This window comes from Schistocerca nitens, chromosome 1 (genome assembly GCF_023898315.1).
Source record: "Schistocerca nitens isolate TAMUIC-IGC-003100 chromosome 1, iqSchNite1.1, whole genome shotgun sequence".
In the NCBI taxonomy this organism is placed as follows: Eukaryota; Metazoa; Arthropoda; class Insecta; order Orthoptera; family Acrididae; genus Schistocerca; species Schistocerca nitens.
Window position 1 is genome coordinate 757,138,584 of NC_064614.1, and position 26,101 is coordinate 757,164,684.

Consider the following 26,101-nt stretch of genomic DNA (forward strand, 5'->3'; position numbering starts at 1 on the left):
CACTTCTGAATCTTCCAGCAAATGTGAGTGTGGCATCTGCATTCTCCACAGATAAAGTTTTGTGCTCCCTTCTGTCTTAAATCATTTCAGACAGAAGATTATAGATACTTGGCCACTGTAACTGATTAAAATGACTGACTGTCAATCACATAGTCAAACAATATCAGATCGTCTCATTTATTTACACATTTTACATTAAATTTATTTACGTTTATAGTCAGTTACCAATCTTTCGACAAGGCACTGATCATCTCCAAGTCTCTCTGCATTTCATAACAAGTTCTGACAATGTCACCTCTCAGTTGACAACTGCATCGTCTGTGAACAGCATCATATGGTTACAGATGTTATAAGATAGGTCACTGTTTCACAATTCACATTACACACTCCTAGAAGCTGTAGAGGCGACCTAACACATCAAGTTTTACACAGGAACCCATGTCCAGAAACTTCATCCAATGACACTATAGAGGTGCCGGCACCTGTAAATGTATGTATATAAAGGGCAATTTCATGATGATGTTACAGACTTTCTAGGATGACGGCGAAGGGTAATGTATCTGTTTGAGGTAAGGTTTTCCCATACCAGAAACACACAAGTCAGAAGCTATAAACTGTAACTCTTCTCATATCTCTCACACTGGAATGCATATACTGGTACTGTTGTTGCTAAGATTTTAGGATAGGCAACTTTCAGTCCATTGTCAGAGGTATCAGAATGGTTTTTGCTTATAACTTTCGACTCCTTCATTTCCAGTACTGACTCATTCGTTTCCAGTACAAGGACCATAACCTTCTCCAGCATCCTACAAAGTCTGTAACTTCATAACAGAATCACCCTGTATATACATACACGTACAGGTGCCAGACCTGTTTCTTTGACACTGTTGCATTACTGGATTTACAGACATGGGTTCCTATGTAAAACTTGATTTATTAAGTCCCCTCCACAATCTCTAGAAGTGTGTAACATCAATTGTGAGACACCTTTTATGTAATGTCAACAGTAGTGCTCCTATAGTAGTACCTTAAGGTACACCAGACATCTTATGATACTTCTCCATTAAGATTAACGTGTCTGCTAGGAAGTCTTCAATTCAAATTAATATCTGCTCGTATAAGTTCTGCATCCATATTTTTTTCTTACAAGGTGACAATGTGGAACTGTAACAAAGGCTTTCTAGAAATCAAGACACACAGCACCAACATGAGCTCTGCTATCTACTGTCCTCAGTATCTCATTAATGTCAGATCAAGCTGAGTTTCAAACAACTGGTGCCTGAGCTAACCGTGTCAATTTGTACATGGACTGGTTCAGTATGTGAGCACAATATATTACATAATTCCATAAGAAATCAACATCTGTGGTATGCATGTACAGTTTTGTGTGTGTCTTTTTTAAGTATTATTTTTGTAGATAATGACCTGTACATTTTTCTAGTCAATTGGCAGGGAGCGATGTTAAACTGATGCTAGAAAATTGGTCAGCATACTCCAAACATAATCTCATGGGCACACCATCAGGTCCTGTAAACATTCCTCTATCAAACAATTTCAGCTTGTTTTTCCAGTTCTGTATTCACTTACTTCTGGTGAAACAGTTTCAAAAAATTGACTTTTGTATTTCGGTCTTGATTTTTCTCGTCTTCCACTTTGGTACCACAAAGGCTCATGAACATTTTTGGACAAATGATTTTATATAACACCAAACCTTTTTACGATTTTTGAGAAATCAGCATGTAAGATCTTGCTTTTGCTTCTCACACAGCTGTCCTAATGCACATTTTGAATTCATTTTCTTTTATATGTCAACTGAAATGCACTTATTTAGGCTCAAAAATGTTGGGAGGCAAAAATAAGCACACACAAAAGAAAACCAATACACCATTATTATATTTATTGCTAATACCTACTTCTATACACGCAATAACGTGTAAAAAAATTGTTGTTCGAGTTTAACAGTAATGTTACATGACTAGGACTGATAAGTGAACAAGACTCACATCAGACCAATGCAGTACAAATTTGTATGTAACTACCTGCCAGCATGCTCTGATTCAAGTTCATTTCATTTATCATTGGGCTTAATCCACACATTGGCAGTCAAAGATATAAATGGGACACAGGGAGTTCACGGAAGATGTGTCATCATAATCTATAAAGAAATTGGTGTTCTGGCGATCTTGTGGTTGGGATAATCTATTAAATTTTGTGCTAGTAATGTATTGGAAAAATAATTTCACTTCTGCATCGATAAGGTCTTCAAATTATTGACTGTGTTTGCACTATTCGCAATACCTAGACACCATACGTATGAGGGGCATCAAATGAAAACCGAACACCTGTCACAATGGGACCATGGAATGGTTCATTCAGAAGTAATCAACATACATGTTAAGACATTTATCCCACTGGGAGATGAGATGAACAGTTCCTGTTTCATGGGATGCAATTGGTCACTGATGGATCCACAATCACACCCACTTTGCACTTCCTCGTCCATCAGAAATCAATGTCCATGCATGTCTCTCTTAAGGTTGCCAAGCCCTCACATTCAAACTGGTGGCGCCATGTTTTGTCCCTTGTGGTGATATGGACAGAAACACATGCCATTCCTTGAGGTACAGAAGCAAATGGTGGTGGTGGTGGTTAGTGTTTAACGTCCCGTCGACAACGAGGTCATTAGAGACGGACCGCAAGCTCGGGTTAGGGAAGGATTGGGAAGGAAATCGGCCGTGCCCTTTCAAAGGAACCATCCCGGCATTTGCCTGAAACGATTTAGGGAAATCACGGAAAACCTAAATCAGGATGGCCGGAGACGGGATTGAACCGTCGTCCTCCCGAATGCGAGTCCAGTGTGCTAACCACTGCGCCACCTCGCTCGGTAGAAGCAAATGACTCAGACTTGACATCATTCTGTCCATCCTTTGTCAGGTGATGTGGCACCCACTTCACGCAAATTTTGTAGTAATGCAAGTGGTCTTTGATGATGGCTTCGATGGAGCCATGGATAATGTCAACCTGAACATGAATTACATCCTCCGTGATTCATCAGCCTCCCCAGATAAGACCATCAGTCCACCCAACCACATCACGGATAACAGCTCGATGGGTTTATCCTGGGTGTGGATCGTCTTGCAGTGATGTGTACCTTTCCCCAAATCATCTCTGCCACTAGGACACACAGCAGGGACATTCAATGTTCACCGTACACAGCAGACATGTGACAATGTATTTCATGTACCCCAGCACCCTAAGTCAACAGAAAAAAAATCAAACCTCTCCTTTGCTTGCCTCCTTGTGAACAGCTGGATAAGCACATTAAATGGGTCTGCAAACAACCCACATGAATGAACCTGTGATGTGGCACTATGCCTTTTCCTTATCACAAAGGTGACAGTATTGAAATGTAACAACAGTCGTGCCACCTGTCTCGCAGACTGTGTATTATGTTGGCTGTTCAGTTTTTATTTGACTGCTCCTTATACTAACATGTAGTTAGTGTAATTCTAAAATTCACAAATTTTTATAGGATGAGTTTATAAGTGGTCCAAAGAGGGTTGAGAAGATGTTTAAGATGAAGACCACCCTGGACGCCGTAGCGCATCAATTACAATGTGTAAGAAGTAAGGAATATGGTTCCGAAAAATCACCGAATAATTATCATAGAGGTTGCTGATGAAGTTGGTATATCTTATAGCTCATGCCAAGCAATTTTGTTGGGATTTTTTGGTCATTAAACATGTGGCAGCAAAGTTTGTTCCGAAATTGTTGAATTATGACCATAAACAATGTCACGTAGACATACCTCAGGAATTGTTGAACAAACTCAACTATGATCCAGAACTTCTAAAGAAGGTTATAACAGGTGACAGAACATGGGTATACAGCTATGACACCAAACCAAAGACCAAATTATCCCAATGGAAACTGCCTGAAGAGCCAAGACAAAAAAAATTTGGCTAGTTCGGTCACATGTGAATGTTCTTCTCCCTGTTTTCTTCAATTACAATGGGATAGTGCATCATGAGTTCCTGCCTTATGGTTGTATGGTCAATAAATAATACTACCTGGAAGTTATACACTGTTTGCTTGAAGCTGTCCAGAGGAAACAACCAGAATTGTGGCAAAGTCACTCATCGAAATTGGATCACAATAATGCTACCACTCACATCTCAATACTTGTTCATGATTCCTCCCCCCCCCCCCCCCCCCCCCCGTGGCAAAATAAAACCATTATGTTGCCCCAGCTACTGTATTTGCCGGACATGGCCCCCCGCAACTTCTTTCTATTCCCGAGGCTGAAGAAAGCCATTAAAGGATTTAATTTTGCCACTATTCACACTTGAGATAGAAACAGAGTCGCTGAAGGAGCTGAATCTCACAACAAGAAGGGAGTATGAGTAGTGCTTTCAAGATTGGAGAAAGCACTGGCACAAGTGTATTATAACTGAGCAGGATTTCTTTGAAGGGGACAAAGTTGATGTTGATAGATAAATAAAGATAATTTATGAAAAACAAAAATTCACATTACTTTTATATCACACCTCGTACATAGCTGTCACAAGTATCACTAGACAGAAACCTATACTCCCAAAATTTCATGTTTTTCAATTTTCTCCACTTGTTCACAAAATTTACAAAAATTCAGCTGGAGGAGCTAGACAGCAGTCAGAGTCTACAGAGTAAACAGTAATGCTAACTGCAATGTCAGAGATGAGTTTCATTGTCAGTCCTGTTGCTCCCCATCATTTCAGCAACCAATCACCTGGTGATGCATAGACATCTGATCTAAAAGCTATTGTCTATGTATAGAAACATGACATGGGTCTCAGGCTCCTTCCAACACCGAACTTCATATGAATCAGGGACTTATGAGTTTACTATGCAATTTATCTGAATGGACACCATCCGCCACCACTATCACACCCTAGGAGCTTCATTTTAACTTGGGGGTGATCTTAGCTTCTACATTTCCTACCCAAGATTGAAGCCTTGGCATGCACACAACCTTTGGGAAATTAGTTATATTGTGCATCCCACCTGAGATAAACGTGAACATTTCTTTAAAAACCTACTTCATTAATGGAAACCATCAAACAGTACAAGAGTCCCTTGCAGTCATTCCAATCATTAACACTAAGTACATGATTTTTTTCCCCCCATCAGTCTACTGACTGGTTTGATGCGGCCCGCCACAAATTCCTTTCCTGTGCTAACCTCTTCATCTCAGAGTAGCACTTGCAACCTAAGTCCTCAATTATTTGCTTGACGTATTCCAATCTCTGTCTTCCTCTACAGTTTATGCCCTCTACAGCTCCATCTAGTACCATGGAAGTCATTCCCTCATGTCTTAGCAGATGTCCTATCATCCAGTCCCTTCTCCTTATCAGTGTTTTCCACATATTCCTTTCCTCTCCGATTCTGCGTAGAACCTCCTCATATTCCTTTCCTCTCAGATTCTGCATAGAACCTCCTCATTCCTCCTCAGTACATGATAGAAACTCCAAATTGTGTATGAGGGATGAGAAGATGTGGGATCAAATCTATAAGGCAACCATATAAAAAGCTGGAAAGAAGATAGCAGCAATATGACAAGATTTGTAATATCTTACCCTCTACACTCCTACACGTCAGCAAAGATATTTGTACAGCATCTACATGTCATAAAAAAGGCTGGACACCTTCAACCTGGCTTGATAATGTGGGTCTACATCAGCTTTCTTCCCTGAACTGGTTTTTAAGCAGTGCTACTGCCAATAATTTTCAGTAACAATGAGGGAGTCCAGGACTGGGAGAATAACAACTGGAAGTGTGTCACTGCTATATGCAGTTAGCCTAAAGAGCAACTCTGAGTTCCAAAGATATTCATTACATGTCATTTCAAAAGGTAAATTCATTTGAGAAAAAAACATGAAGTTTGCAGTCTCAGCAGTCAGTTGTAGACACTGAATGCTTTGGCATCAGCACCAGGAGAGTGAAACACTACATGTTATTTCGAAATATAGTAGAACACTTTTCATTATTTCCTATCTGTTTAATATTGTTGTTAAAAATATTATACTATTATATTTGTTTAGTGTCTTCTTCAATCTAAAAAAATGTGTTCAGTGTGGTTCTCACAGTTACTTTTTACTTTACTGCAGTTTAAGAGAGTGTTTTTTAGTTTACTGTAAAAAGCAGTGTCTTGTGTGGCAAAGTTGGATGTTGCCATGGTGTTATATGGGAGTAACTTGCCAGGATCATGGAATGGTGTTTCAATGGGGTCGTAGTAGTGGGGAGGCCAGTCAGGTATCAGATGAGGCTCTCCCACGGAGATATAGATTATGCGATCGAGCCAAGAGAATCATAGAACAGAGAAGATAGATTTGTGCCCTTCAAGCAAAATCAGAAATGATGCATTTTGAATTAAATAGGTTGAAAGGGGAAAGAAACAATGGGAATAGCAAGAATGTAACAAGCAATACACAAAAAGAGAAAACCTCAGAATCACATTTCGAATACCGGTTAGCAATCAGTTTGACTTGTTACCTGAAACAGGGGATGAGACTCAACCTGTTTTTGAGAAAAGTAGAGTGCAGCACACTCACAGGAACAACTTTAAGGCTAAGCTAGTAGAAAAGTCAAGTACAAAGAAAAGAATCTTTCTGCTAGGTAGCAGTCATAGAAGAGATGTATGCCAAATACTAGATGGAAAGCTAAGTGTAGAATAGCACGTTACAAGCATCATGAAACTGAGTGCCAAGCTTAACCAGGTGACAGAGAATGTGGGGCTTTGTGCAAAGATTTTGATGCAAATCATGTACTTATAGTAGGAGGAACAGGAAACAGCCTGGCTAACAGCTTAGAGTATTGATTGGCGACTCCATGGCATATTGTGTGCACCACGACCAAATAGTGGATAGAATTGGAAGGAAAATCAGCACTGGCCGTATTTTGTTGTTTTACTGTCAGCAAAATATGGCCAATGTTGATTTTCCTTCCAAAGCTTAGAGTATAGTACCAACAGCAACAACACACACTCGTATGGGGTTTGTGAAGATTTTGCAGCGTCATGACCATTCTCACTTAATACAGCTGTCAGCTGTATAAACTAAGAACTTAGCAGATTGCTTTTGTCTGAAACAAAGTCTCATATCTGTGCTCACCTGCTGCTCCAGTGTTTATATGGGGATACATGGCCTGCATCAGAATAAGAAGGGAAAAAGACAGATTAGCAGAGCATCTTTCAGAAAGTGAAAGGGAAGCCAAAAGAACATGAGATAATATCCCTGTGATTACTGGAATGAAAAGGGCTTTTTTTTCATTTTTTAAGACAGGTTGTAGGCAGACAGTCTTTAAGGAAATCAGAACAGAAAGGGACCTTCATGTAGGACCATGTAACAGTTTCCAGAGAAGTAAAAGTAGTTTGTTTCATCAGGTCTTTAAAGGGATGACAAAAACAAGGCAGATGAGCTTCCTGTATATCCAGGAGATGTGGAAGAAACTGCAGTCAGAGATGTTCTGTGACCATCTGAACACCATGTAACCTCAGGGATTGGGAAGCTAAACATAAAGGATTAGAGACTAGCATAATTTTGTGTATATGTGCCCACATGAATGTTCCCCAGAGCATAACGAAGCCACCACCAACTTGTCTCCTTCCCACAGTACAGGTTTCAAGGAACTGTTCCCCTGGAAGATGACAAATTCGCATCCTCCCATCAGCATGGTGAAGATGGTATTGGGATTCACAAGCCCATGCAACACACTGCACCAATGTCCAGTGCTGATGGTCATGCACCCATTTCAGTCGTAGTTGTTAATATCATGGTATTAAAATTGGTACATGAATTGGTCACTGGCTGCAAAGGCCCATTACACACACTTTTACTCCATCCAGGAGTAATGTCTGATGCTAGCTCCACCACAGTTTGTCACCTGTCCCGTTTTACCAGTATGCCCAGCCTACGATGTATAACATCTATAGTGAGGGGTGGCTGCCTAACCCCATGATGTCTGGATGTGGTTTCACCATGTGTTGAAGACACTCACCACAGCAGTCCTTAAGCCACAGCTCTCCTTGAACTCCCAGTAGGCCGTGCAGTTTCCAAAATGCTCATGCCGATCCACTGGGCCATCAGAATCTGACCTTGGTCAAACTCAAATAGATCACGTGCCTTCCCCATTCTACACATGAACAGCATGCTCACGGATGCATCATGCATTTATCTGACTAGCAGTCATTCCTTGTCAGGTGACACTGCTATCAGCTGGATGGGTTTATATCAATAGTAGGTTGGTGGTCATATTGTTCTGGCTGATCAGTGTACGTGAATGATCTTCCACTTAACATTCATCAAGGAGGATTGATATTTTTCGCTGACAATACAAGTATTATAAAAAATCTCATTAGAGGAAAAGCAATAGAAGAGATTGTTAATGAGGTTTTTCAAAGAACATTAAATGGTTCTATGAAAAGTATTTATGTAGAACATGAACAGGCGTTAGTAAACTAGATAGAATATTAAAAATTTTTGTACGTACACTCTGATGAAAACTTAAACTGGAAGAAGAATATAACAGAGCTGCTGGAACAATTATGTTCAGCTACTTTTGCTCTTCATATAATCGCTAGTCTTGGAAACAAATAAATCAACTCCTGACATATTTTGCATATTTCCCATCAATAATACATTGTGGAATAATTTTCTGGGGTAACTCATCACATAGGAGGATGTATTCACTGGACAAAAGCGAGCAGTAAGAATAATGTGGTGTTCACCACGGTTGTCATGTAGATTCCTCTCCAAGGAGTTCATTTTAACTGCACCATCACAAAATATATATTTACTAATGAAATTTGCCATAAATAATCTGTCACAATACTACAATACTACAGGAAAAAATTACCTTTATCACCCATTACTGAAACTGTCGGTGGCTCGGAAAGAAGTTCTATATGCAGAAACAAAAATTTTAGATCATTTGGCCAGAAACATAAATTGCCTGACATGTAGCAAAGCAAATTTTTAAACCTAACCTAAAATCATTTCTCCTGGACAACTATTCCCTTTCTGTGGAAGAATTGTTATTTGAAAACTGGTAGCATAGAGAGAGAGAGAGAGAGAGAGAGAGAGAGAGAGAGAGAGAGAGAGAGAGAATACCTGGTTTGTAAGTGTAATTGCATGAATATAACTAAAAAATAATAAATTAATCGATGTTAACACTAATCACATATACATATTCTGTAAATCGAGTCACTCCAAACCATTTAGATGAAAGGATCGTTCAAATTATCTCTGGAACATGGTGCTGAAACTCCAAGTACCGCTGAATGCACATTTGAAACTAGATAAAACTGTAACTAGATTTTGGAACAGTTAGCTTCTTTCAGAGGGTGGATACCTTTCACTTTGCATTCTGAGTGACGTGCTCCTCTTTACTACCCTTTCCTCAACTACCCCTCTTTCCTCTCTAGCGAAGAGAATGTGGACTGTAACCAAAGTGTGGCAGATAATACATCAGAGACACCTGAAATGTTTCTCAGATTTGATATCTCAATGTAAGCCAGTCCTCATTACATGAAAGAGTGTTACAAAATGTTGATTGCTGGTAATTAAATTTTATTGGTCTCGACCTTTGCCTGTAACACCATTCATCACATGTGCTAATGTTTTTTGGTTTGTCATATTAAGAGAGAGACACCTAAAATTTATTCCTTGTATATGAACCGTTTGCTACAAATTATAAAGACTATAAAAATATGACAGATATATTTATAATTTTAAACTTTTAATACTCATCAGAGATGCCATATAACTAAGAATAATCACATAAAAAGAGAGTAGTAGCCTTAGTTTTCTAAATCTTTTAAACTTATTGCTGTGAGTATGCAGGGGCCAAGTTTGCAAGCTGAAATAGATTTAGTACACTACGCATTTGAGAGTTATATCTTCATTGCTTGATATTGCTGACTTGAGTAATGACATTCTTAAGATTCAACCATCCCACCATACCTCTAAATGGCAACAGAAAATTTTATTTAATCATTATTCTGGCAGAGCCTATGAAATTATGTTCTAGTTGCAAATCTTTTAGACTACACTGGTGGAGTAACTACATCCAAAGAAGGGTGAGGTGAAAATGGCGGTGTGTTGCTGTAGTGACCGATTCTGAATAAATAAATTTGCCTGTAATAACAAGGCTGTAGGACTGCAATGGCCATGAGGACCAGAATATCTTCTTCTATGCCTACTTTTTCATGGGTTGCTTGGAGGGGTTTTTCTTGGGATCCATAAGCCTTCATCCCCTGGTTTGTTTTAGATACACTGATGACATCTTTGCCATATGGACTCACAGTTCTTCCTTCCCCTTCAGTTTTACTACCAGAAGTGCCACTGGCTCTGAAAGCTTGTGCAGTTCCTTAACTTTTATGTGTTTGTTGAGATTTTTATCTATCCAGTTGCATTATATTTTTAGAGCAGCTTACCTATAAGCTGCATTTCTTACGGAAATTCTGCGTGTAAACCTTATTTATGCTCTTATTTTATTTTTTTACATTATCTGCTAATCAATGATTGTAAAGGATTATTATGCAATTTTTCACACAGCATCATAATAATATAATACAGTTACAATTCAATTTCATTTACTTCACTGACGTAAAACAAGTGGAGTAAATGTGCATGAAATCAATGAAGACAGTATGGCATAAGCATACCATGACTAAAGAAAATTTGACCCAGACTGGGATTTTTGTGAGCAGTCATCTTAAGCACACCTCCACACCCAAGTCAAACTTTCACATTCACTGTAAAACCAACATAAATGAAATTTGGACTCTGGAGTGGAAATGTGCTCAGATAGGCTAATAGTTAAAATGACTGCTCACAAAAAGCAGTAAATTTGGTTCTTAATATTTGTCTGGACAACATTTTTACCCTCTCCTTGTGACTAATATCACAAATTAAAAAGTGTGTGTATTGGGGAGAGGGGGGGGGGGGGGGGGGCAGCAGCAGACCAATAGCTGATAATCAAATTTAGACACTAGCTGCTGCAAATTTCCTTCAACAATCTTAATAAGTATATAAAACCAGAAGCCATATCATGTCCTTTGCACACATGCAGCAATGACATAGTATTCCCTCAGTTTTCTCTCAAAATAACTGAAGAAGGGAAGAATACATGAACATACCTTAAATTTAAGTCAGTGGGTGAACTGTCAGAGCTTGGTTCCCCATCTGAACCTTTGGAACTCAGGGATGGCATTGCTTCAGATTTCTTGACAACTGGAGGGCTAGGCATATCTTGCTCAGGTTTTTCGATGCTTCCTAGTGTTGCTTGGATTGTCTTAGCTACAGACGAATCCTGAGGCGTAGACACACCACTTCCACCACCATTCGAATTTGCATACTGTCCATCACCTTCATCCCCCGAGTCTTGAGATTCATTTTCTGCTGCACCCATTTTCCTCTTGAGGGCTTCCTGAGTCTGTCGCTCAATTTGCCGGATGTCATCCATGGTCAGGCCGTGCCATTCATCCTGCCAAGCCCATGCCTGCCTATGAGCTCGCAACATGGTCTTCCGCAGTGCTTTAGGAATGTAACATACATAGCAAGCTAATAACATAGAATATATTCTGTACAATAATTTTAAAGGTTAACTACAACTCTGTTGTTAATAAATGTAATTTGTATAACATTTAAGGTAGACAAAAAATATCTATGTAACAGTACTGATAGTAGAAGCAGCTTAACAAGTACATATCAAAGGGTCTAGTTCATGAAAAAATTTCTACTGCTTCAAGCACATTCAATTAATAATTAATTACCATGATGCATTTCAGCAGAATGCTTGATCTTCATGAGCATTCGAGTTACATGTACATTACATTAACCTGATCTGTGATTAGGTTTATTTGCTGTGTGTGCCAGTGAGGGTTGTGCTGAAATGCAATCAGGTTTGTTGGAAATTTAATTGTCTAGCACACACAGCACAGTGACGAACACTTCACAGCTTAACACTTTCACATACAGATGTTAAACTGGAATTCAGCTGATGATGCCAGCACATTGCCAAATTAGTCAGAGCTCCAGTACAAACCTTGACAGGAGAGGTTCATATCGAAACTAAGAAAAAGTGTTACTTCCAAGACAGAATTTGCTTAGTGAACAATGTGAGACATAGTATAGATGCGGCCTGCTAAGTTTGTTCTCATTTCCATTGTAGATGTCATTCATGTGTTTTGTTTATAATTTTTTGTTTAGTTCTTATGGGCATGAGCTTAACATACGCCCCTGAAGGTCTGTATTACTTTGGACAACCTGATAGTTTTTCTGTTTTTATTTTTCTACCATTTTCATGTTGTCAGTTACATCGTATTTCATTTCTGCTACTATCTCTGTCATATTAATGTCACTGGTCTGATGGCACAGATCAAGGTAACACCTAACCTTGAACTTTCTGTGTAGATGACTTGCTGTTGCATGAACTCATTTAATTTTTATCACTTCTGTTTCTTTTTTTATCTCTTAAAGAAGAAACTTCATGTCTGCATTATGACAAAGTTTCATTGGCTCTATTACTCTTCAAATTGTCTCTGAACTTTACAAAAAAAAAAAAAAGATCTCTGTAAGAATATCACTGCTCTGTTGAAAATGACAGAGTGCCTATCCCACTATTCTTTTAAGTGTCACAGCAGTAATAAAATGAAAACATCATGTGTGAAATGGAAACCACAGTATAGGAACCACAGTACATGAACGGGCACATTATGTTTGTATTTAAACACACTCTCATAACACTTAAATCATTTAGTGACAGGCAAATATTTCATTAAATATTTCCAAGTACTGCTGGGTGCTGCAATCGTACTTACCAACATCATGTATAAACTTTTCCAGCTTTGTCTGCATACCCCAGTAGCGGAATTCAACCCTACAGAGTTTATAGGCGCACATGAGGGACTTTCCATTTGGTAAAGGCATTTGCTTTCCCTAGACACACAAATTTTTACTATGATTTCCTTCACTAAATTAGCATAAATATATTCCACACAAAACATGGAGATTAAATTCATAAATTACCCGACACTCATTCCAGTAATCTTCGAGCCATGTCTCTGTGAGAGGACCCCTGCCAGTTTTTTGAGAAACATACATTTTTGGGTCCTCATCCCGGACATAATCGGCTCCATATAGTTGATCCTTGACAACATCAATCAAGTCTGAAACATTTCATGCATGAAAACCTTTTCCAAAGTGATACAGTTATTCGAGAGAATACAATATTTTCTGGTATATATTATCTCTTATGAGGCACAAGACAGGAGCTAACTCACCAACAATCCTGTTCCGCAGATCGCTTCCTGATAGTTTGAACACATTTTCCTGGTGGCCATTATCAGGAAAATAGTAGGTTTCTATTTCCAGAAAAAACTTTTCAACAAAGGGACATGTATATCGGGTTTTAGTATAAGGATAAGCATTCCATGCTTCTTCTTCCACCGTGAGTGCAGACTTTGGCAGTAAACTTTTGAACCAGCCTGAAGAACCAAATAAAAAAGCAGCAAGATAATTCAAAATTAGTAAATAATTAGGCTGAATTAGCCTCTACATACATGTTAAATGTATATTATAAAATTCAAAGTCATACTGAAAGTGTAAATGGATAATACACTGAATTGCCAAAGAAGCTGGTTTGGGCTTGCATATTCAAATACAGATATATGTACACAGGCTGAATACAGCACTGTGGTTGGCAACTCCTTTGTAAGACAACAAGTGTCTGGCGCAATTGTTAAAATTTGTTACCGCAGTTGTTAAGATTGGTTACTGGTGCTACAATGGCAGATCATCAAGATTTTAGTGAGTTTGAATGTGGTGTTATTAATCAGAAATCCAGTAAAGTATCAAATCTCCAACATTGCTGCAGCCTGAAAAATATCCTGCGAGAATGGGACCAATGATGACTAAAGAGAATCATTCAACTTGATAGAAGGCAACCCTTCCACAAATTGCTGCAGATTTCAATGCTGGGCCATCAGCAAGTGTCAACATGTGAACCATTCAATGAAACGTCATCAATAAGAACTTTTGAAGCCAAAGGCTCTCTCGTGTACCCTTGATGACTGCATGACACAAAGCTTTACACCTTGCCTTGGCCCATCAACACCGAAATTGGACTACTGATGACTGGAAACATGTTGCCTGGTCAGACAAGTCTAATTTCTAATTGTATCAAGCAGATGGACGTGTATGGGTATGGAGACAAGCTTGTGAATCCATGGACCATGGACCCTGCATGTCAGCAGGGGACTGTTCAAGTTGGTGGAGGCTCTGTAGTGGTGTGCGGTGTGTGCTGGAGTGATATGGGACTGATGATATGTCTAGATACAACTCTGACAGGTGACACATATGCAAGTATCCTGTCTGATCAGCTGCATCCATTCATGTCCATTGTGCATTCCAACAGACTTGGGCAATTCCAGCAGGACAATGCAACATCCCACGTCTTGGATTGCTACAGAGTGGATTCAGGAACACGCTTCTGAGTTTAAGCACTTCTGTTGGCCTCCAACACTCCAGACATTAACAATATTAAGCATATCTGGGATGTCTTGCAAAATACTGTCCAGAAGAGATATTCACTGCCTCACAGATTCATGGACAGCCCTGCAGAATTCACGCTGTCAATTCCCTCCAGCACTACTTCAGACATTAGTCGCATCCATGCCACGTCGTCTTGCAACACTTCTGCTTGCTTGCCAGGACCCTACATGATATTAGGCAGGTGTACCAGTTTCTTTGGCTCTTCAGTGTAGTTACTGAAGTGTAACATTGGCATGGATCCCATTTTTCTTAACTCAGGACCCAATACCTGTCAGTGGTGGAAATTACGTAAAGTGCTCATAACAACAATGCTTCTTTACTAAGTTGAATGTGAAAAGGCAATGTCAACATTGTCAAAGGATAGCTTATCTAACATTCTTCAATGTATAGAAGTTAATAATTAGTCTAACATATCTATGACACACTATTACTATAGTCTGAATTGTGAAGGTAAAAACAAGTAAAAGAGCAATGGAGAGTCAGAAGTACATCATACATCCAGCAGTGTCATGACAAAAGGTCTTTGCCTCAGTCTGAGAATATGCTACTTCATCATCTGTGATATAAAAAAAAAAAAAATTACGCATCTACATGACAAAAACTGGTTCTGTCGTAATCCAGAAAAAGTGAGTGCCACAACAGATTTCCGATATTCATGACATGGGGGGAACCTCTTCGGGGTGCTCTCCTATTTCACGCATTTCACAAAGAATTTCAATTGCAAGATACTATCAGTACAAGAACTGTTGCAGGGAGACAACATATTTTCTTTGATCAAGGAGCAGGAAAGATCCTTCCATATCCTTAAGAAAGCACTAATATCTTCAACGGTGTTGGCTCTTTTTGACTAGAATGCTGAGACATAGCTATATCCTGATGCTATTGGTTATGGACAGTGTAGCTGTAGTGCTTGAGAGACACAAAATAATGATATCTTAAAATACTCTTCAAGTCCGAGAAGAATGACACAACTGATTGAGAGTGGCTAGTAGATGTTTGGGCAATTAGTAGTTTCCAACCCTAATTTATATGGGAGATGATTCGCTGTTGTGACTTTTCCTCATTTTTGCTGGCTAACAATTTTGAAGTATCTATCCGGACAACTAGCAAGACAGGCTTGAGAAAAACAAAAATGGGCACATACACAAGGTTTCCAACAGCCTTTTGTAGAATACATTGGAGGACTATTACAGAGCTGATGGTTTCTCAGTCATTGTTGCACTAACTATGCAGCTGAACAAAGAGAAGGTCCAAGATTAGTAAAGCTCACAGAGGTCTTCAAAGAATGAAAAAAAAAAACTGTCGAAGGAGAATTTAAATTAATAGTCAGACCACTGTATAAAACGAACTGTCAACTCAATGGAACAAAAATGGTTGCTCATCATTCTAGGGACAACAGCTAGCCAAACTGAAGTATTTTCATGATGGTACTACATCAGGTAATCTGGGATTTGTGAAGACCTTTGATACTCAAAGTAGTTGTCATTGGTTAGGTCTACTTATTTTTCACACATTACACATGCCACAGCAGGGAAAGCCAATGATGGAGCATGTACTTTCGTCACTCACAGTGTATCTAGCATCAATTCAGCCTGCAATTACTGTTTCCCCTCCAAGGCAGTATCTCACTAAGATAAATTAGGATAAGTTACATGGATAGTAATGTTTACAGACTACATCACCTGTTACACTGTCAGTGATGGTGTTGATTGCCACAGCTCCAGAAAAAGAGCCTACTAGAGTGCAGTCTGCTCCAGGTACCTGGACCAGGGGTTAACAGAACTTGCTAGTTGAAATCCCCAGACCCTCCCCACCCCCCACCTCCACCCCCAGTGGTTTCATTGCTGGCACTCGTGGGAGTGGGTTGGGCAACTAAAGAGATTTTGAACTGAGCCTGGCCCTTTCGCAAGCATATGCACATTTCACCACCAAAATACCACCTATATAGCCAAGACTGCTAACACTTGCTGTGTGGTGGCACACAACTCTGAGATTAGCCACTTCAAATCTTTGTGAAGAATGAAAGTTTCACAGCCAGTACTTGCCTGGGGAGGGGAGGGGAGGTAGTAGTGTACAGTTAATGATCACTAGCGTTTGCAATAATGTCACTGATGAAATTTCATGAAGCAAGAGCATCAATAACGTTAATGGTATTTTCCCACTGGATGGGGAGGTAGTAGTGTACAGTTCATGATCACTAGTGTTTGCAATAATGTCACAGAAGAAATTCCCTCTCTCCTCAGTTGTCTCTTTGGTGCTCTTCGAGAGGGATAGGCTATGTGCCAGCACCTTGAATTACCGTTCTCCCTTCACTCATCATCGTGCAACACAAAACGTAACACCACACTACACACACAACCATTACACTCACCTGGAGTCTACAAATACACATAACACACAATTCTCAAACATCTGCAAGGAAAGTTGCCAATTTACATGGATGAAGAAAATCCTTTCCGAGAACAGAGTTTACCTCTTGGGAGTCTCACAGGCAACAATACAATATAATTTAATGTTGTTTTTACCACTAAAATTGTGTTTAAACAAAACAATTTTCTAATATAGAACTTAGACGGCGATGCCAATGATCGTAGTTTGACATATATATTTTTTGTATGGGGGACGGGGCATTGTTAACATACAGTCTGTCAGCCACTTAACTATTTTTACAATTTTGTTGTGCTATTAAGATTTACGTTTGTGGTAAGCAGAGATTTGAGATTGTAAAATAAAGCAACCCGATCCTTTAACAGTGGAGGTACTGTGACTTTAAAAAATAAATAAATAAAAAGTAAAAAAAAATAAAAACTGAGGCTGTGAGTGGAGGAGATGTCACGTTTAGCTTTTCCCAGATTCAAAGAAGCGTTTTTCCACTAAATTTTTACCTGAATATGTATATTAGTATATTAGTGACATAGTATATTAGCATCCAAAATAATTTTTCGTTAATTTTGTAATATTTATTACTTTTACGTTGTTTGTTACATTGAAGAAGCAGCATTTAAAGGAAAAAAGAAAAAAAATTACCTTTCTATTTCTAAAAAGGAAACCGTGCTGGTACCGTGTATTTTACACAAACCTAAGCACTACTGAGAGCAACAGATGCACCGAAACATTCACCATACTGTCTCGCATCACATTTCTTGTTCTGGATTTGTGCTGATGTCTTACAGTTTATTCCAGCGCATTGTCTTCTTTTCTGAGTTCCTGAATTTTCACGAGCACGTGCTTCGTCCAAACCAAACTGAGCTCAATTGCTACAATACTAGAGCGTAGGGTTCATTCAGGCTCTACGCCGGCATCATGTATCTTCTCAATTACAGCGGCACAATTTCTATTTACACGAGAGATTGTATTTCCATTTTTGCAGCAGAATATCCAGGTATTGTTAACGTGACACCCAACAATCAAATGAAAAGAGCCGAGTACTAGGGGAACATCAGGTAAGATTGAGCGGTCAGGTAGCAGTGCACATCGCTGTATTTTTAAGTTGGCTAACCTCAATCATCTAACTGACGCTACAAGCCAGTCATCCGCTCCGGCCCATGGGCGTTCATGCCCGTTGGCAAAAACGGGGAGGATTGGCGGCGGACACACCTGGCTCCATGCACCAGAAAAACTGAAAGTTAATTTTCACCGAAGAAAGGCTAAATGAGGTACGCGCTGGAACTGAAAGCATGACAAATTACACTGGAGAAGAAGAACCATAACTATCCTTATTAATGACTTGATTAGTGTTTTTGGTCAACATTAACTGGCGCTAAAGCTGCTGCTAAGATGAAGATAAAACTTAAAGAGATGTAACACAAAAGTCTGAAACTATCAAGTTCACTACTAAAAATTATGCTGGCAGAAGAAAACAAAGACTCTGAGAAAAATAAGAAAGGAAAACGGAAGAAATAAAGAGCTCAAGGGAAAACCTGTGAAAAGTAAGTATGAAATTGAAGACAAGAACAGCTCAAAATCTATCAAACCAAGGCGATGCGCCAACTGCGACGTTAAGAAAGAAACAAAATAAGAGGAACAATAAGAAACCTTTTGCGCCGGTTAACGTGACAGCTTTGAAGATTGTTGGGTGCAGTAGTGTGTCACAACGATGGGCGAGGCGTGCTCTGCTTGTGCAGGCTCAGTGCCTGGCATCTGTGATCAATGTTTGGCCCATAATTACACAGTCTTAAGAGTCATGCTGTGCAGCCTTAACTGACAAGGCGGCTAAGACTGCGCAAATGTAACCTTTTAAAACTATTAATAATTTGTCGCTAGATTTTAAGTTTCACAAATTTTATAGTCAGACTATTCGATAAAGTACAAATCAAGAAGATTTTAATTTGTTTTTGAATAAAAAAAAATTACAGCAATAAATATGTTGAGTGCACATTCTCACTTAACTCTCCCCTGTTTCATGTTATAGATATTTATACTGCGCGTGTGTGTCATTGATTCACATTCGGATTTATTTACTTACTTGATTCGTTCGATCTGTTATACCCATACCATTGTATTCTGTTAGGATGGAGAGTTCCGTATCTTTGATGTCTTTCTTTGGCCGCTGAGAATATCTTGTAACATTAGTTACTGGGTTCACGCCAGTTGTATTAGATGCTGCAGAAACAATTAAGTTGTCATGCCGTGTACTCAGAAAAATGCCATTTTTGTTTTGTATGGCAAAATGAATAGTACCTCTTTCATCTTTCTCGATTTCCGTCTTCTTTCGAAGGAGGCAATTTTGGGGGATATGATTTTCTCTCTCACTCTCGGTGCCCCCAAAACCTTGCTCTTAAGGAAAAATTAACAAAATCTGTCCTGTAAGCAAGTTGACAAAATAGAAGTAAAAATTATTTACGTGCTCTCATTAGTACTCAGCGTTATTTTTATGATATGGCGAAAATGTAGCATGTGTCCCTGCGATACAAATAATGTTGCATAAATTTCAACATGGCCTAAATGAGACCGAGCAGTGGATACGCATTCTAGAGGACGACGGCTCAAACCCGCGTCCGGCCATCTTGATTTAGGTTTCCGTCATTTCCCTAAATCGCTTAAGGCAAATGCCGGGATGGTTCCTTTGGAAGGGAATGGTCGACTTCCTTGCCCATCCTTCCCTAATCCGACAGGGCCGATGACCTCATTGTTTGCCGCCTCCCCCCCCCCTAAAATCAACCAACCAACCAACCTACCTAAAAGAGATTTTTTTTTAAACAATTTTGTTTGTATGGCCATTCTCCGCAGCAAGCATATAAATACTTGTTCTGTAAATACAACTGCCTTTTCCTGCTGCTACTTACTTTATCACATACCCGTTTCGCCTTCTCCTGTTCTAAGGCATCATCAGTGGAATCTATAACGATACGGTTTTGTTAGTTTTAGATTGTTAAACAGTTCACTTCGCGATTTTTTTGTAAACAAGTAATTACTTACGATTTGCTGATCTGCGTTTCCTCACATCTGATCTGGAGGTCGCACTACCACTTTTATCACTGCCATATAATCACATCTTTGTGTTCTCGTCTTCAACACACTGTTCACCATGTTTCTGACTCTTTTTTTTTGTATTGGACTATTGTTCTTTTGTCACTCGATACAACTATTTCGTCGTACACAACAGGTTGTTGTGAAAAACCGCAAGACCACGAGCCGGAACATATCCTGCTCAATTACCTGTAAAATATCTTCCGTCATGTTAACGACTTTCTTCACAGTCTGCCGAAAATGAACTAGAAATTCTGCTTTATTCTACTATTTTGTTTGGTATGTGAATTTAACGAATGATTGCACTCAATTTTTCGGAGTGCTGCGTGCCGTCAAATATGATACAAAATTGCTTCGAATTTTTTTATATCATTGCACCACAAGTGTTATATATGGCAGCGGAATGAAAGATTTTGTTCAGCTAAAAACATAGTGACGTTTAGTAGTATTCCTTCACGTCTTTTCCTTACACCTGTTCCATATGTTGTCTGGGTAACATGAACTATTTTTATATTGGTAATAAGACTTTTTCTGAAGATTTTACTTCTTTCAAAACAAGTTTGGTATTTTTCTGAGGTTTCATGTGTAAACTTTCCGGTTATGTTCCCATCAAGCGTGAAAACTAGTAGCAGATTTATATATATTGTTCAAACTTGCTTCTGTGCTAAAGAGCCTGCAGCAAGAACAGTACAAACGTTGGTGTTTTAGTTGAGTATGTCGTTACGGTTTTAAGAATTTTCTCACCGTTTGACTGACTGATAAAGAACCAATCAGACGTCAAATATCGGTTTGCAACCTTCGATTATTATTATTATTATTATTGTTGTTGTTGTAGCATTTTCTAGCAACACACAAATAACCTACCTTTGTTTTGAAATGCTTCACTTATTTTAATTAAGTCAACCCTTGGTTTCTGTACAATAGGGAAAGGTCACTGAGAGATGTCAGAAAACAAAATGTTACTGCTACTTTTAATGGTTTCTCCTTTTATCAAATGAAAAAAAAAAAGGAGCCACTATTCACAGTGACAGTTAAAACACCAGAATTGGAGGGTAGTATCAAAATAAGTATCAAATTTACTTTCTTCAACCTTGGCATCTTCAAGTTCAGAGAACCATCTCACAGATTCACCATCATTATCGTGATAAAGTAACTCCACAAGAAGTTTCACGCATTTTGCATCGAGGAAAAAGAAATCTCTTGTCGTTTTCCTTCGTGCCACGAGGAGGAAAAAATGATAATCAAAAATATTCTTAAGTAATTCCATTTACTTATGTACAAATGAATAGAGGGCGTCCCACAAATGGGTTTACACTGTTTAAACTTTAATAACTCTGAACGGATCGACATACGTCTGTTACGGTTGCAACTGCTGTTGGATTCACAGGCACTCACAATCGTCTCTCTCATATTGTCCAGCGAACGTGGCTTTGTAGCTTAGGCCTTGTCCTTCATAGTTTCCCCACAGAAAGAAGTGTAATGGCTTCCAGAACGAAATTTTCACTCTGCAGCGAAGTGTGCGCTGATATGAAACAACCGTGTGCCAGACCGTGACTCGAACTCTAGGTCTTTGCCTTTCGCGGGCAAGTGCTCTAAAATCTGCGCTACCCAAGCCCGACTCACGAGCCGTCCTCATAGCTTTAATTCCGCCAGTACCTCGTCTACTAGTTTCCAAACTTCGCAGAAGCTCTCCTGTAGAGCATTTTCTCGCGAAAGGCAAAGGTCTCGAGTTCGACTCTCGGTCCGGCACACAGTTTTAATCTGCCAGGAAGTTTAAAGCCCAATGGCGTTAGATTGGGAGATATTGGTGGAAACTCTCATTTCCTCGTCGGCCTATCCACCTCTCAGCAAATGTTTTATCCAGGAATTGTTGCATGTCACATTGACAATGTGAAAGTGCACTGTCTTGTTGGGAAGAAGAAAAAATCCTCATTACTTACAGTTGGTGAACAGCTGGTACAATTCGTTCCTGCGACATGTCAAGGTGCTTTACACCTGTCACTGTCTGTTCAAAAAAGACTGGCCCTACAAGCTCTCTGACAGGCTTAAGGATGCAGGGTACTTATAAATGGTGGAACAATCGAAATTTCTTATGACTTTATCAAATTCTAGAGTCTTTCCTGATTACATTATATATATATATATATATATATATATATATATATATATATGTGTGTTTTCAAAAAATTATCTACATATACAAAATTTTAAAGTTGTGTTATGTATGCCGCCACACTTCTTTATTTCTGTTACAGAAACCAGTATTATTTCGAAAAGAACTGAACTTTCTGTTTCCAGCGATTATACGTATGACACATTGTACATGTTGATAAGAGTGCAGGTTTCTAATGTCTGTAAATGATTATCTTTGCTAGTATTACTTTTGTTTCGCTGAAGCAGTTTGTTCACGTGCCACTGAATGTATGTTACCCAAGTGCTACATATATTTGTGGAAGTACATATTCTTTAGTGTGCAATAAATACGAACTATGCTACGCATCAAGAAATTCAATAAAAGGAAATTCCGTGGTAACCAGTTCACAACAAAGCAAGTCTAACTGTTGAAAGTAACCTATGTATCTGTTCTTCAGGGAAGAAACTCTCACATGACACGCCTTCTGGTGATTAAAATTTTTTGTGTTAACAATGACGCTGTTTGTAGTGGATTTGTTGTTGTTGATGTGAGCATCTTATCTTCTTTGATAAAGGAAGTGGCGAAATGAAAATAATGTGATGGTGTAGGCTGTTTGGAAATAACCGAACAACAAAGTAGCAGGAAGGGTTTAGTACCAAAACTAGTTGTTCTGTGTAGATCCTACAATAAATCTACCTCGAAAATAACTTCGAACATTGTGCATAATTCATATGTGTGAATTTGAAGTTAGTGTATGCAATGCGTGCAATAGGACAAGGAAAAAAAGGCTGCTCAAACGTTTTGTGGGCCTTCCTCTTCCCCCCAGTAGGCTCAGCAAGTACATAAAAATACTTTTAGGTGCCTTGACGGTTGTGTCTAAAGCATCTGTGAAACGTGCAGTAGAAGAAACTGTAAATATCAGTGGAACCAGGGACACTGCTGTTGCACTTAATGGGACATGGTAACGTCGAGGACGTCGTTCCTTGAATGGTGTTGTTAAGTGCTACTACTCTGGAGAATGGAAAAGTTGTTGATGTTGAGTGCTTATCTAAGTACTGCCACACCTGCTATGGTAACACTGAAGAACAAATTGAACATCAGTGTTCTAAGAATTATGATAGTTACAGTGGAGGTAAGGAGTGTGACGGAGCTCTAAAAATATTTCAGAGGTCGGTCCCTGTTTATGAAGTTAGATATACAAGTACCTAGGCGATGGGGACTCTAAGGCCTTGAATAAAATTAAATTCAATGTTTATGGTTGGTAACAAAACTGGAGTGTTGTGGACACGCGAAAGAGGATGGGTGCTACAGTGAGGAAGCTACGAAGGGAAATGAAAGGAAAGTTGTTATCTAGAATGAGATTTTCACTCTGCAGCGGAGTGTGCGCTGATATGAAACTTCCTGGCAGATTAAAACTGTGTACCCGACCGAGACTCGAACTCGGGACCTTTGCCTTTCGCGGGCAAGTGCTCTACCATATGAGCTACCGAAGCACGACTCACGCCCGGTGCTCACAGCTTTACTTCTGCCAGTATCTCGTCCCCTACCTTCCAAACTTTACAGAAGCTCTCCTGCTTCGCAGCTGTGAGCACCGGGCGTGAGTCGTGCTTCGGTAGCTCAGACGGTAGAGCACTTGCCCGCGAAAGGCAAAGGTCCCGAGTTCGAGTCTCGGTCGGGCACACAGTTTTAATCTGCCAGGAAGTTTCAAGTTGTTATCTGATGGAAAATCTCTGCCTGGACGAGGCAGGGCGACAGAAACTGAAGTAGACCTCCTTCAGAGTTATTATGGACTAAATGCTGGTGTACTCCTGGTGGGAGATTCTTCACCAGTTGGTTGTTTATTCCGTCGCTGCCTCCTGCTTTCCTGGTGTTCAGGTAACGAAGTTAACCACAACTTGTTCCTCTGAAATCAGCTCGATACGTCTTCTTCATTCTTAGCTGCTAGGAAGATCGGTAGTTGCTCGTCAACCCGACGACTGTGTGCTCGTCCATAACGTCAGCCATTGTCGTGAAATTAGCGGTGAATGCATCGGCGAGCACGCTGGCTTTTGCATCTGGCTCACTGAAGTATTCGTTGCCGACTTGAGCGGTGGTACGCGCTGTCGGCGCCGCAGGAGGTTCCTCTCGATTCTCCAGGCGCTGCCGTTGTCTCGGTTGAGAGTGGACAATAAGTCTGCTCCTCTCTGTTCCTATTTTCTTCGACTGCTACCTTTATCTCCCGTCGCATGCGCTTGACGCGGCATTTGGCGTCGCGTTGGTGAGAGAATTGTCATTCAGGGAACAGTCTATTCTTCTCGGTGATATCTGTCAGGATGTGTGGCGGTAACTGCTGCGGAAAGTCTCGTGGTCGCTGCGGTCGTCTCGGGATGGTTGAGTTTGCTGCTTGTAGTATTACTCGGTTGAGAAAACTTAGGGCTGCGTCGCCCCCGACGACTTAAGGGTTAGCCGCGCCTTCCAGAGACACTAGTATTTCCGCTCGGGAACGATCGCAGTTCAAGTTTCTGTAACGTCGGGGGCCCGCATCTCGTGGTCGTGCGGTAGCGTTCTCGCTTCCCACGCCCGGGTTCGATTCCCGGCGGGGTCAGGGATTTTCTCTACCTCGTGATGGCTGGGTGTTGTGTGCTGTCCTTAGGTTAGTTAGGTTTAAGTAGTTCTAAGTTCTAGGGGACTTATGACCACAGCAGTTGAGTCCCATAGTGCTCAGAGCCATTTGAACCATTTTTTGTAACGTCGGCGCTGATCTGGAGGGGAGGCGCCAATCACGTCCATCTCATAGATAACTGGGACATTGTCGGGTGATAGGACGTGCCACGTTCCGGCGTGCGTGAATTGTCCGATACCCTTCATTAGTACGAAGTCGGTCACATCCGGTCGGCCTAGGCGGGGAAGTATGCGGGGTCAAACGAGCCCAGGCAGACTGCGCCGTTTCGATGAACAACGAGGGAGAGCCGGCGTCCACTGGCGTTGGTGAGGTGGGAGTTCCATTCATGGTTTTTCGCATTGAAATCCCCCGCAATGAAAAGTCGACCCTCCTGTGACAGCAGAGAATTAAAATCCGCCTCGTGTATCACTAACGGGCTGCCGATATATCGACACGAAGAAATCTTCCCGGTGATGGCACCGAGCGAGGTGGCGCAGTGGTTAGCACACTGGACTCGCATTCGGGAGGACGACGGTTCAATCCCGTCTCCGGCCATCCTGATTTAGGTTTTCCGTGATTTCCCTAAATCGCTTCAGGCAAATGCCGGGATGATTCCTTTGAAAGGGCACGGCCGATTTCCTTCCCTATCCTTCCCTCACCCGAGCTTGCGCTCCGTCTCTAATGATCTCGTTGTCGACGGGACGTTAAACACTAATCTCCTCCTCCTCCTCCGGTGATGGCGTTGACGGCCAAACCCGTGGCCTTCAAATTGTCGAACTCCGGCAGGTAGACTCGATGATGACGCAGCGATCTCTTGACGTAGATGGCAGTGCCGCCCTTACGGGTGGCTCTGTCGTCTCGGTAGCGGCAATTGTTCGCTGCTCGCACGTTCACCCCGTTTGATGAATGTTTCCTGCACCAGAGAGATGTCAATATCCTTGTCATGTTCGAATTGGCGAAATTCGCCCTGCTGGGGACACAGTCCGTTCACATTGAACGTGTATATGGTCAAACTATGGATTTGGGCATTATCCATGATGTCCCTGGATTTTGAAGGCGTTGGCCTGGAGGGCCGCCGTTGCTGCTTCGACGAGTGCTGGAATTTGGCGCATAAGCTGGCTCAATGCCCGCAGGAGCGTACTGATTGTGGGTTCGCTGGCGTCCGCCTCACTCACTCACTATATTGACGGGCCTGCCTTGGCCCGAGGTAGCGGAGTTTAAGCTGTTTGAGCTGTTTCTCCTGAAGTCCTCTCTGTTTGGAATGTT

The 26,101-nt window shown here is 40.5% G+C and overlaps 1 protein-coding gene across 1 annotated transcript in view; it reads right to left on the minus strand.

The window, feature by feature from the left end:
- LOC126260921 (protein retinal degeneration B) overlaps positions 1-26,101 on the minus strand; it is a 598,186-nt gene that overhangs the window by 216,939 nt on the left and 355,146 nt on the right. The window contains exons 5-8 of the mRNA XM_049958405.1: positions 13,322-13,525; positions 13,068-13,207; positions 12,860-12,977; positions 11,177-11,573 (exon numbers count right to left, since the gene is read on the minus strand). Of these exons, the coding sequence (XP_049814362.1) occupies positions 11,177-11,573; positions 12,860-12,977; positions 13,068-13,207; positions 13,322-13,525 (859 nt within the window). The remainder of the gene's footprint in view (positions 1-11,176; positions 11,574-12,859; positions 12,978-13,067; positions 13,208-13,321; positions 13,526-26,101) is intronic.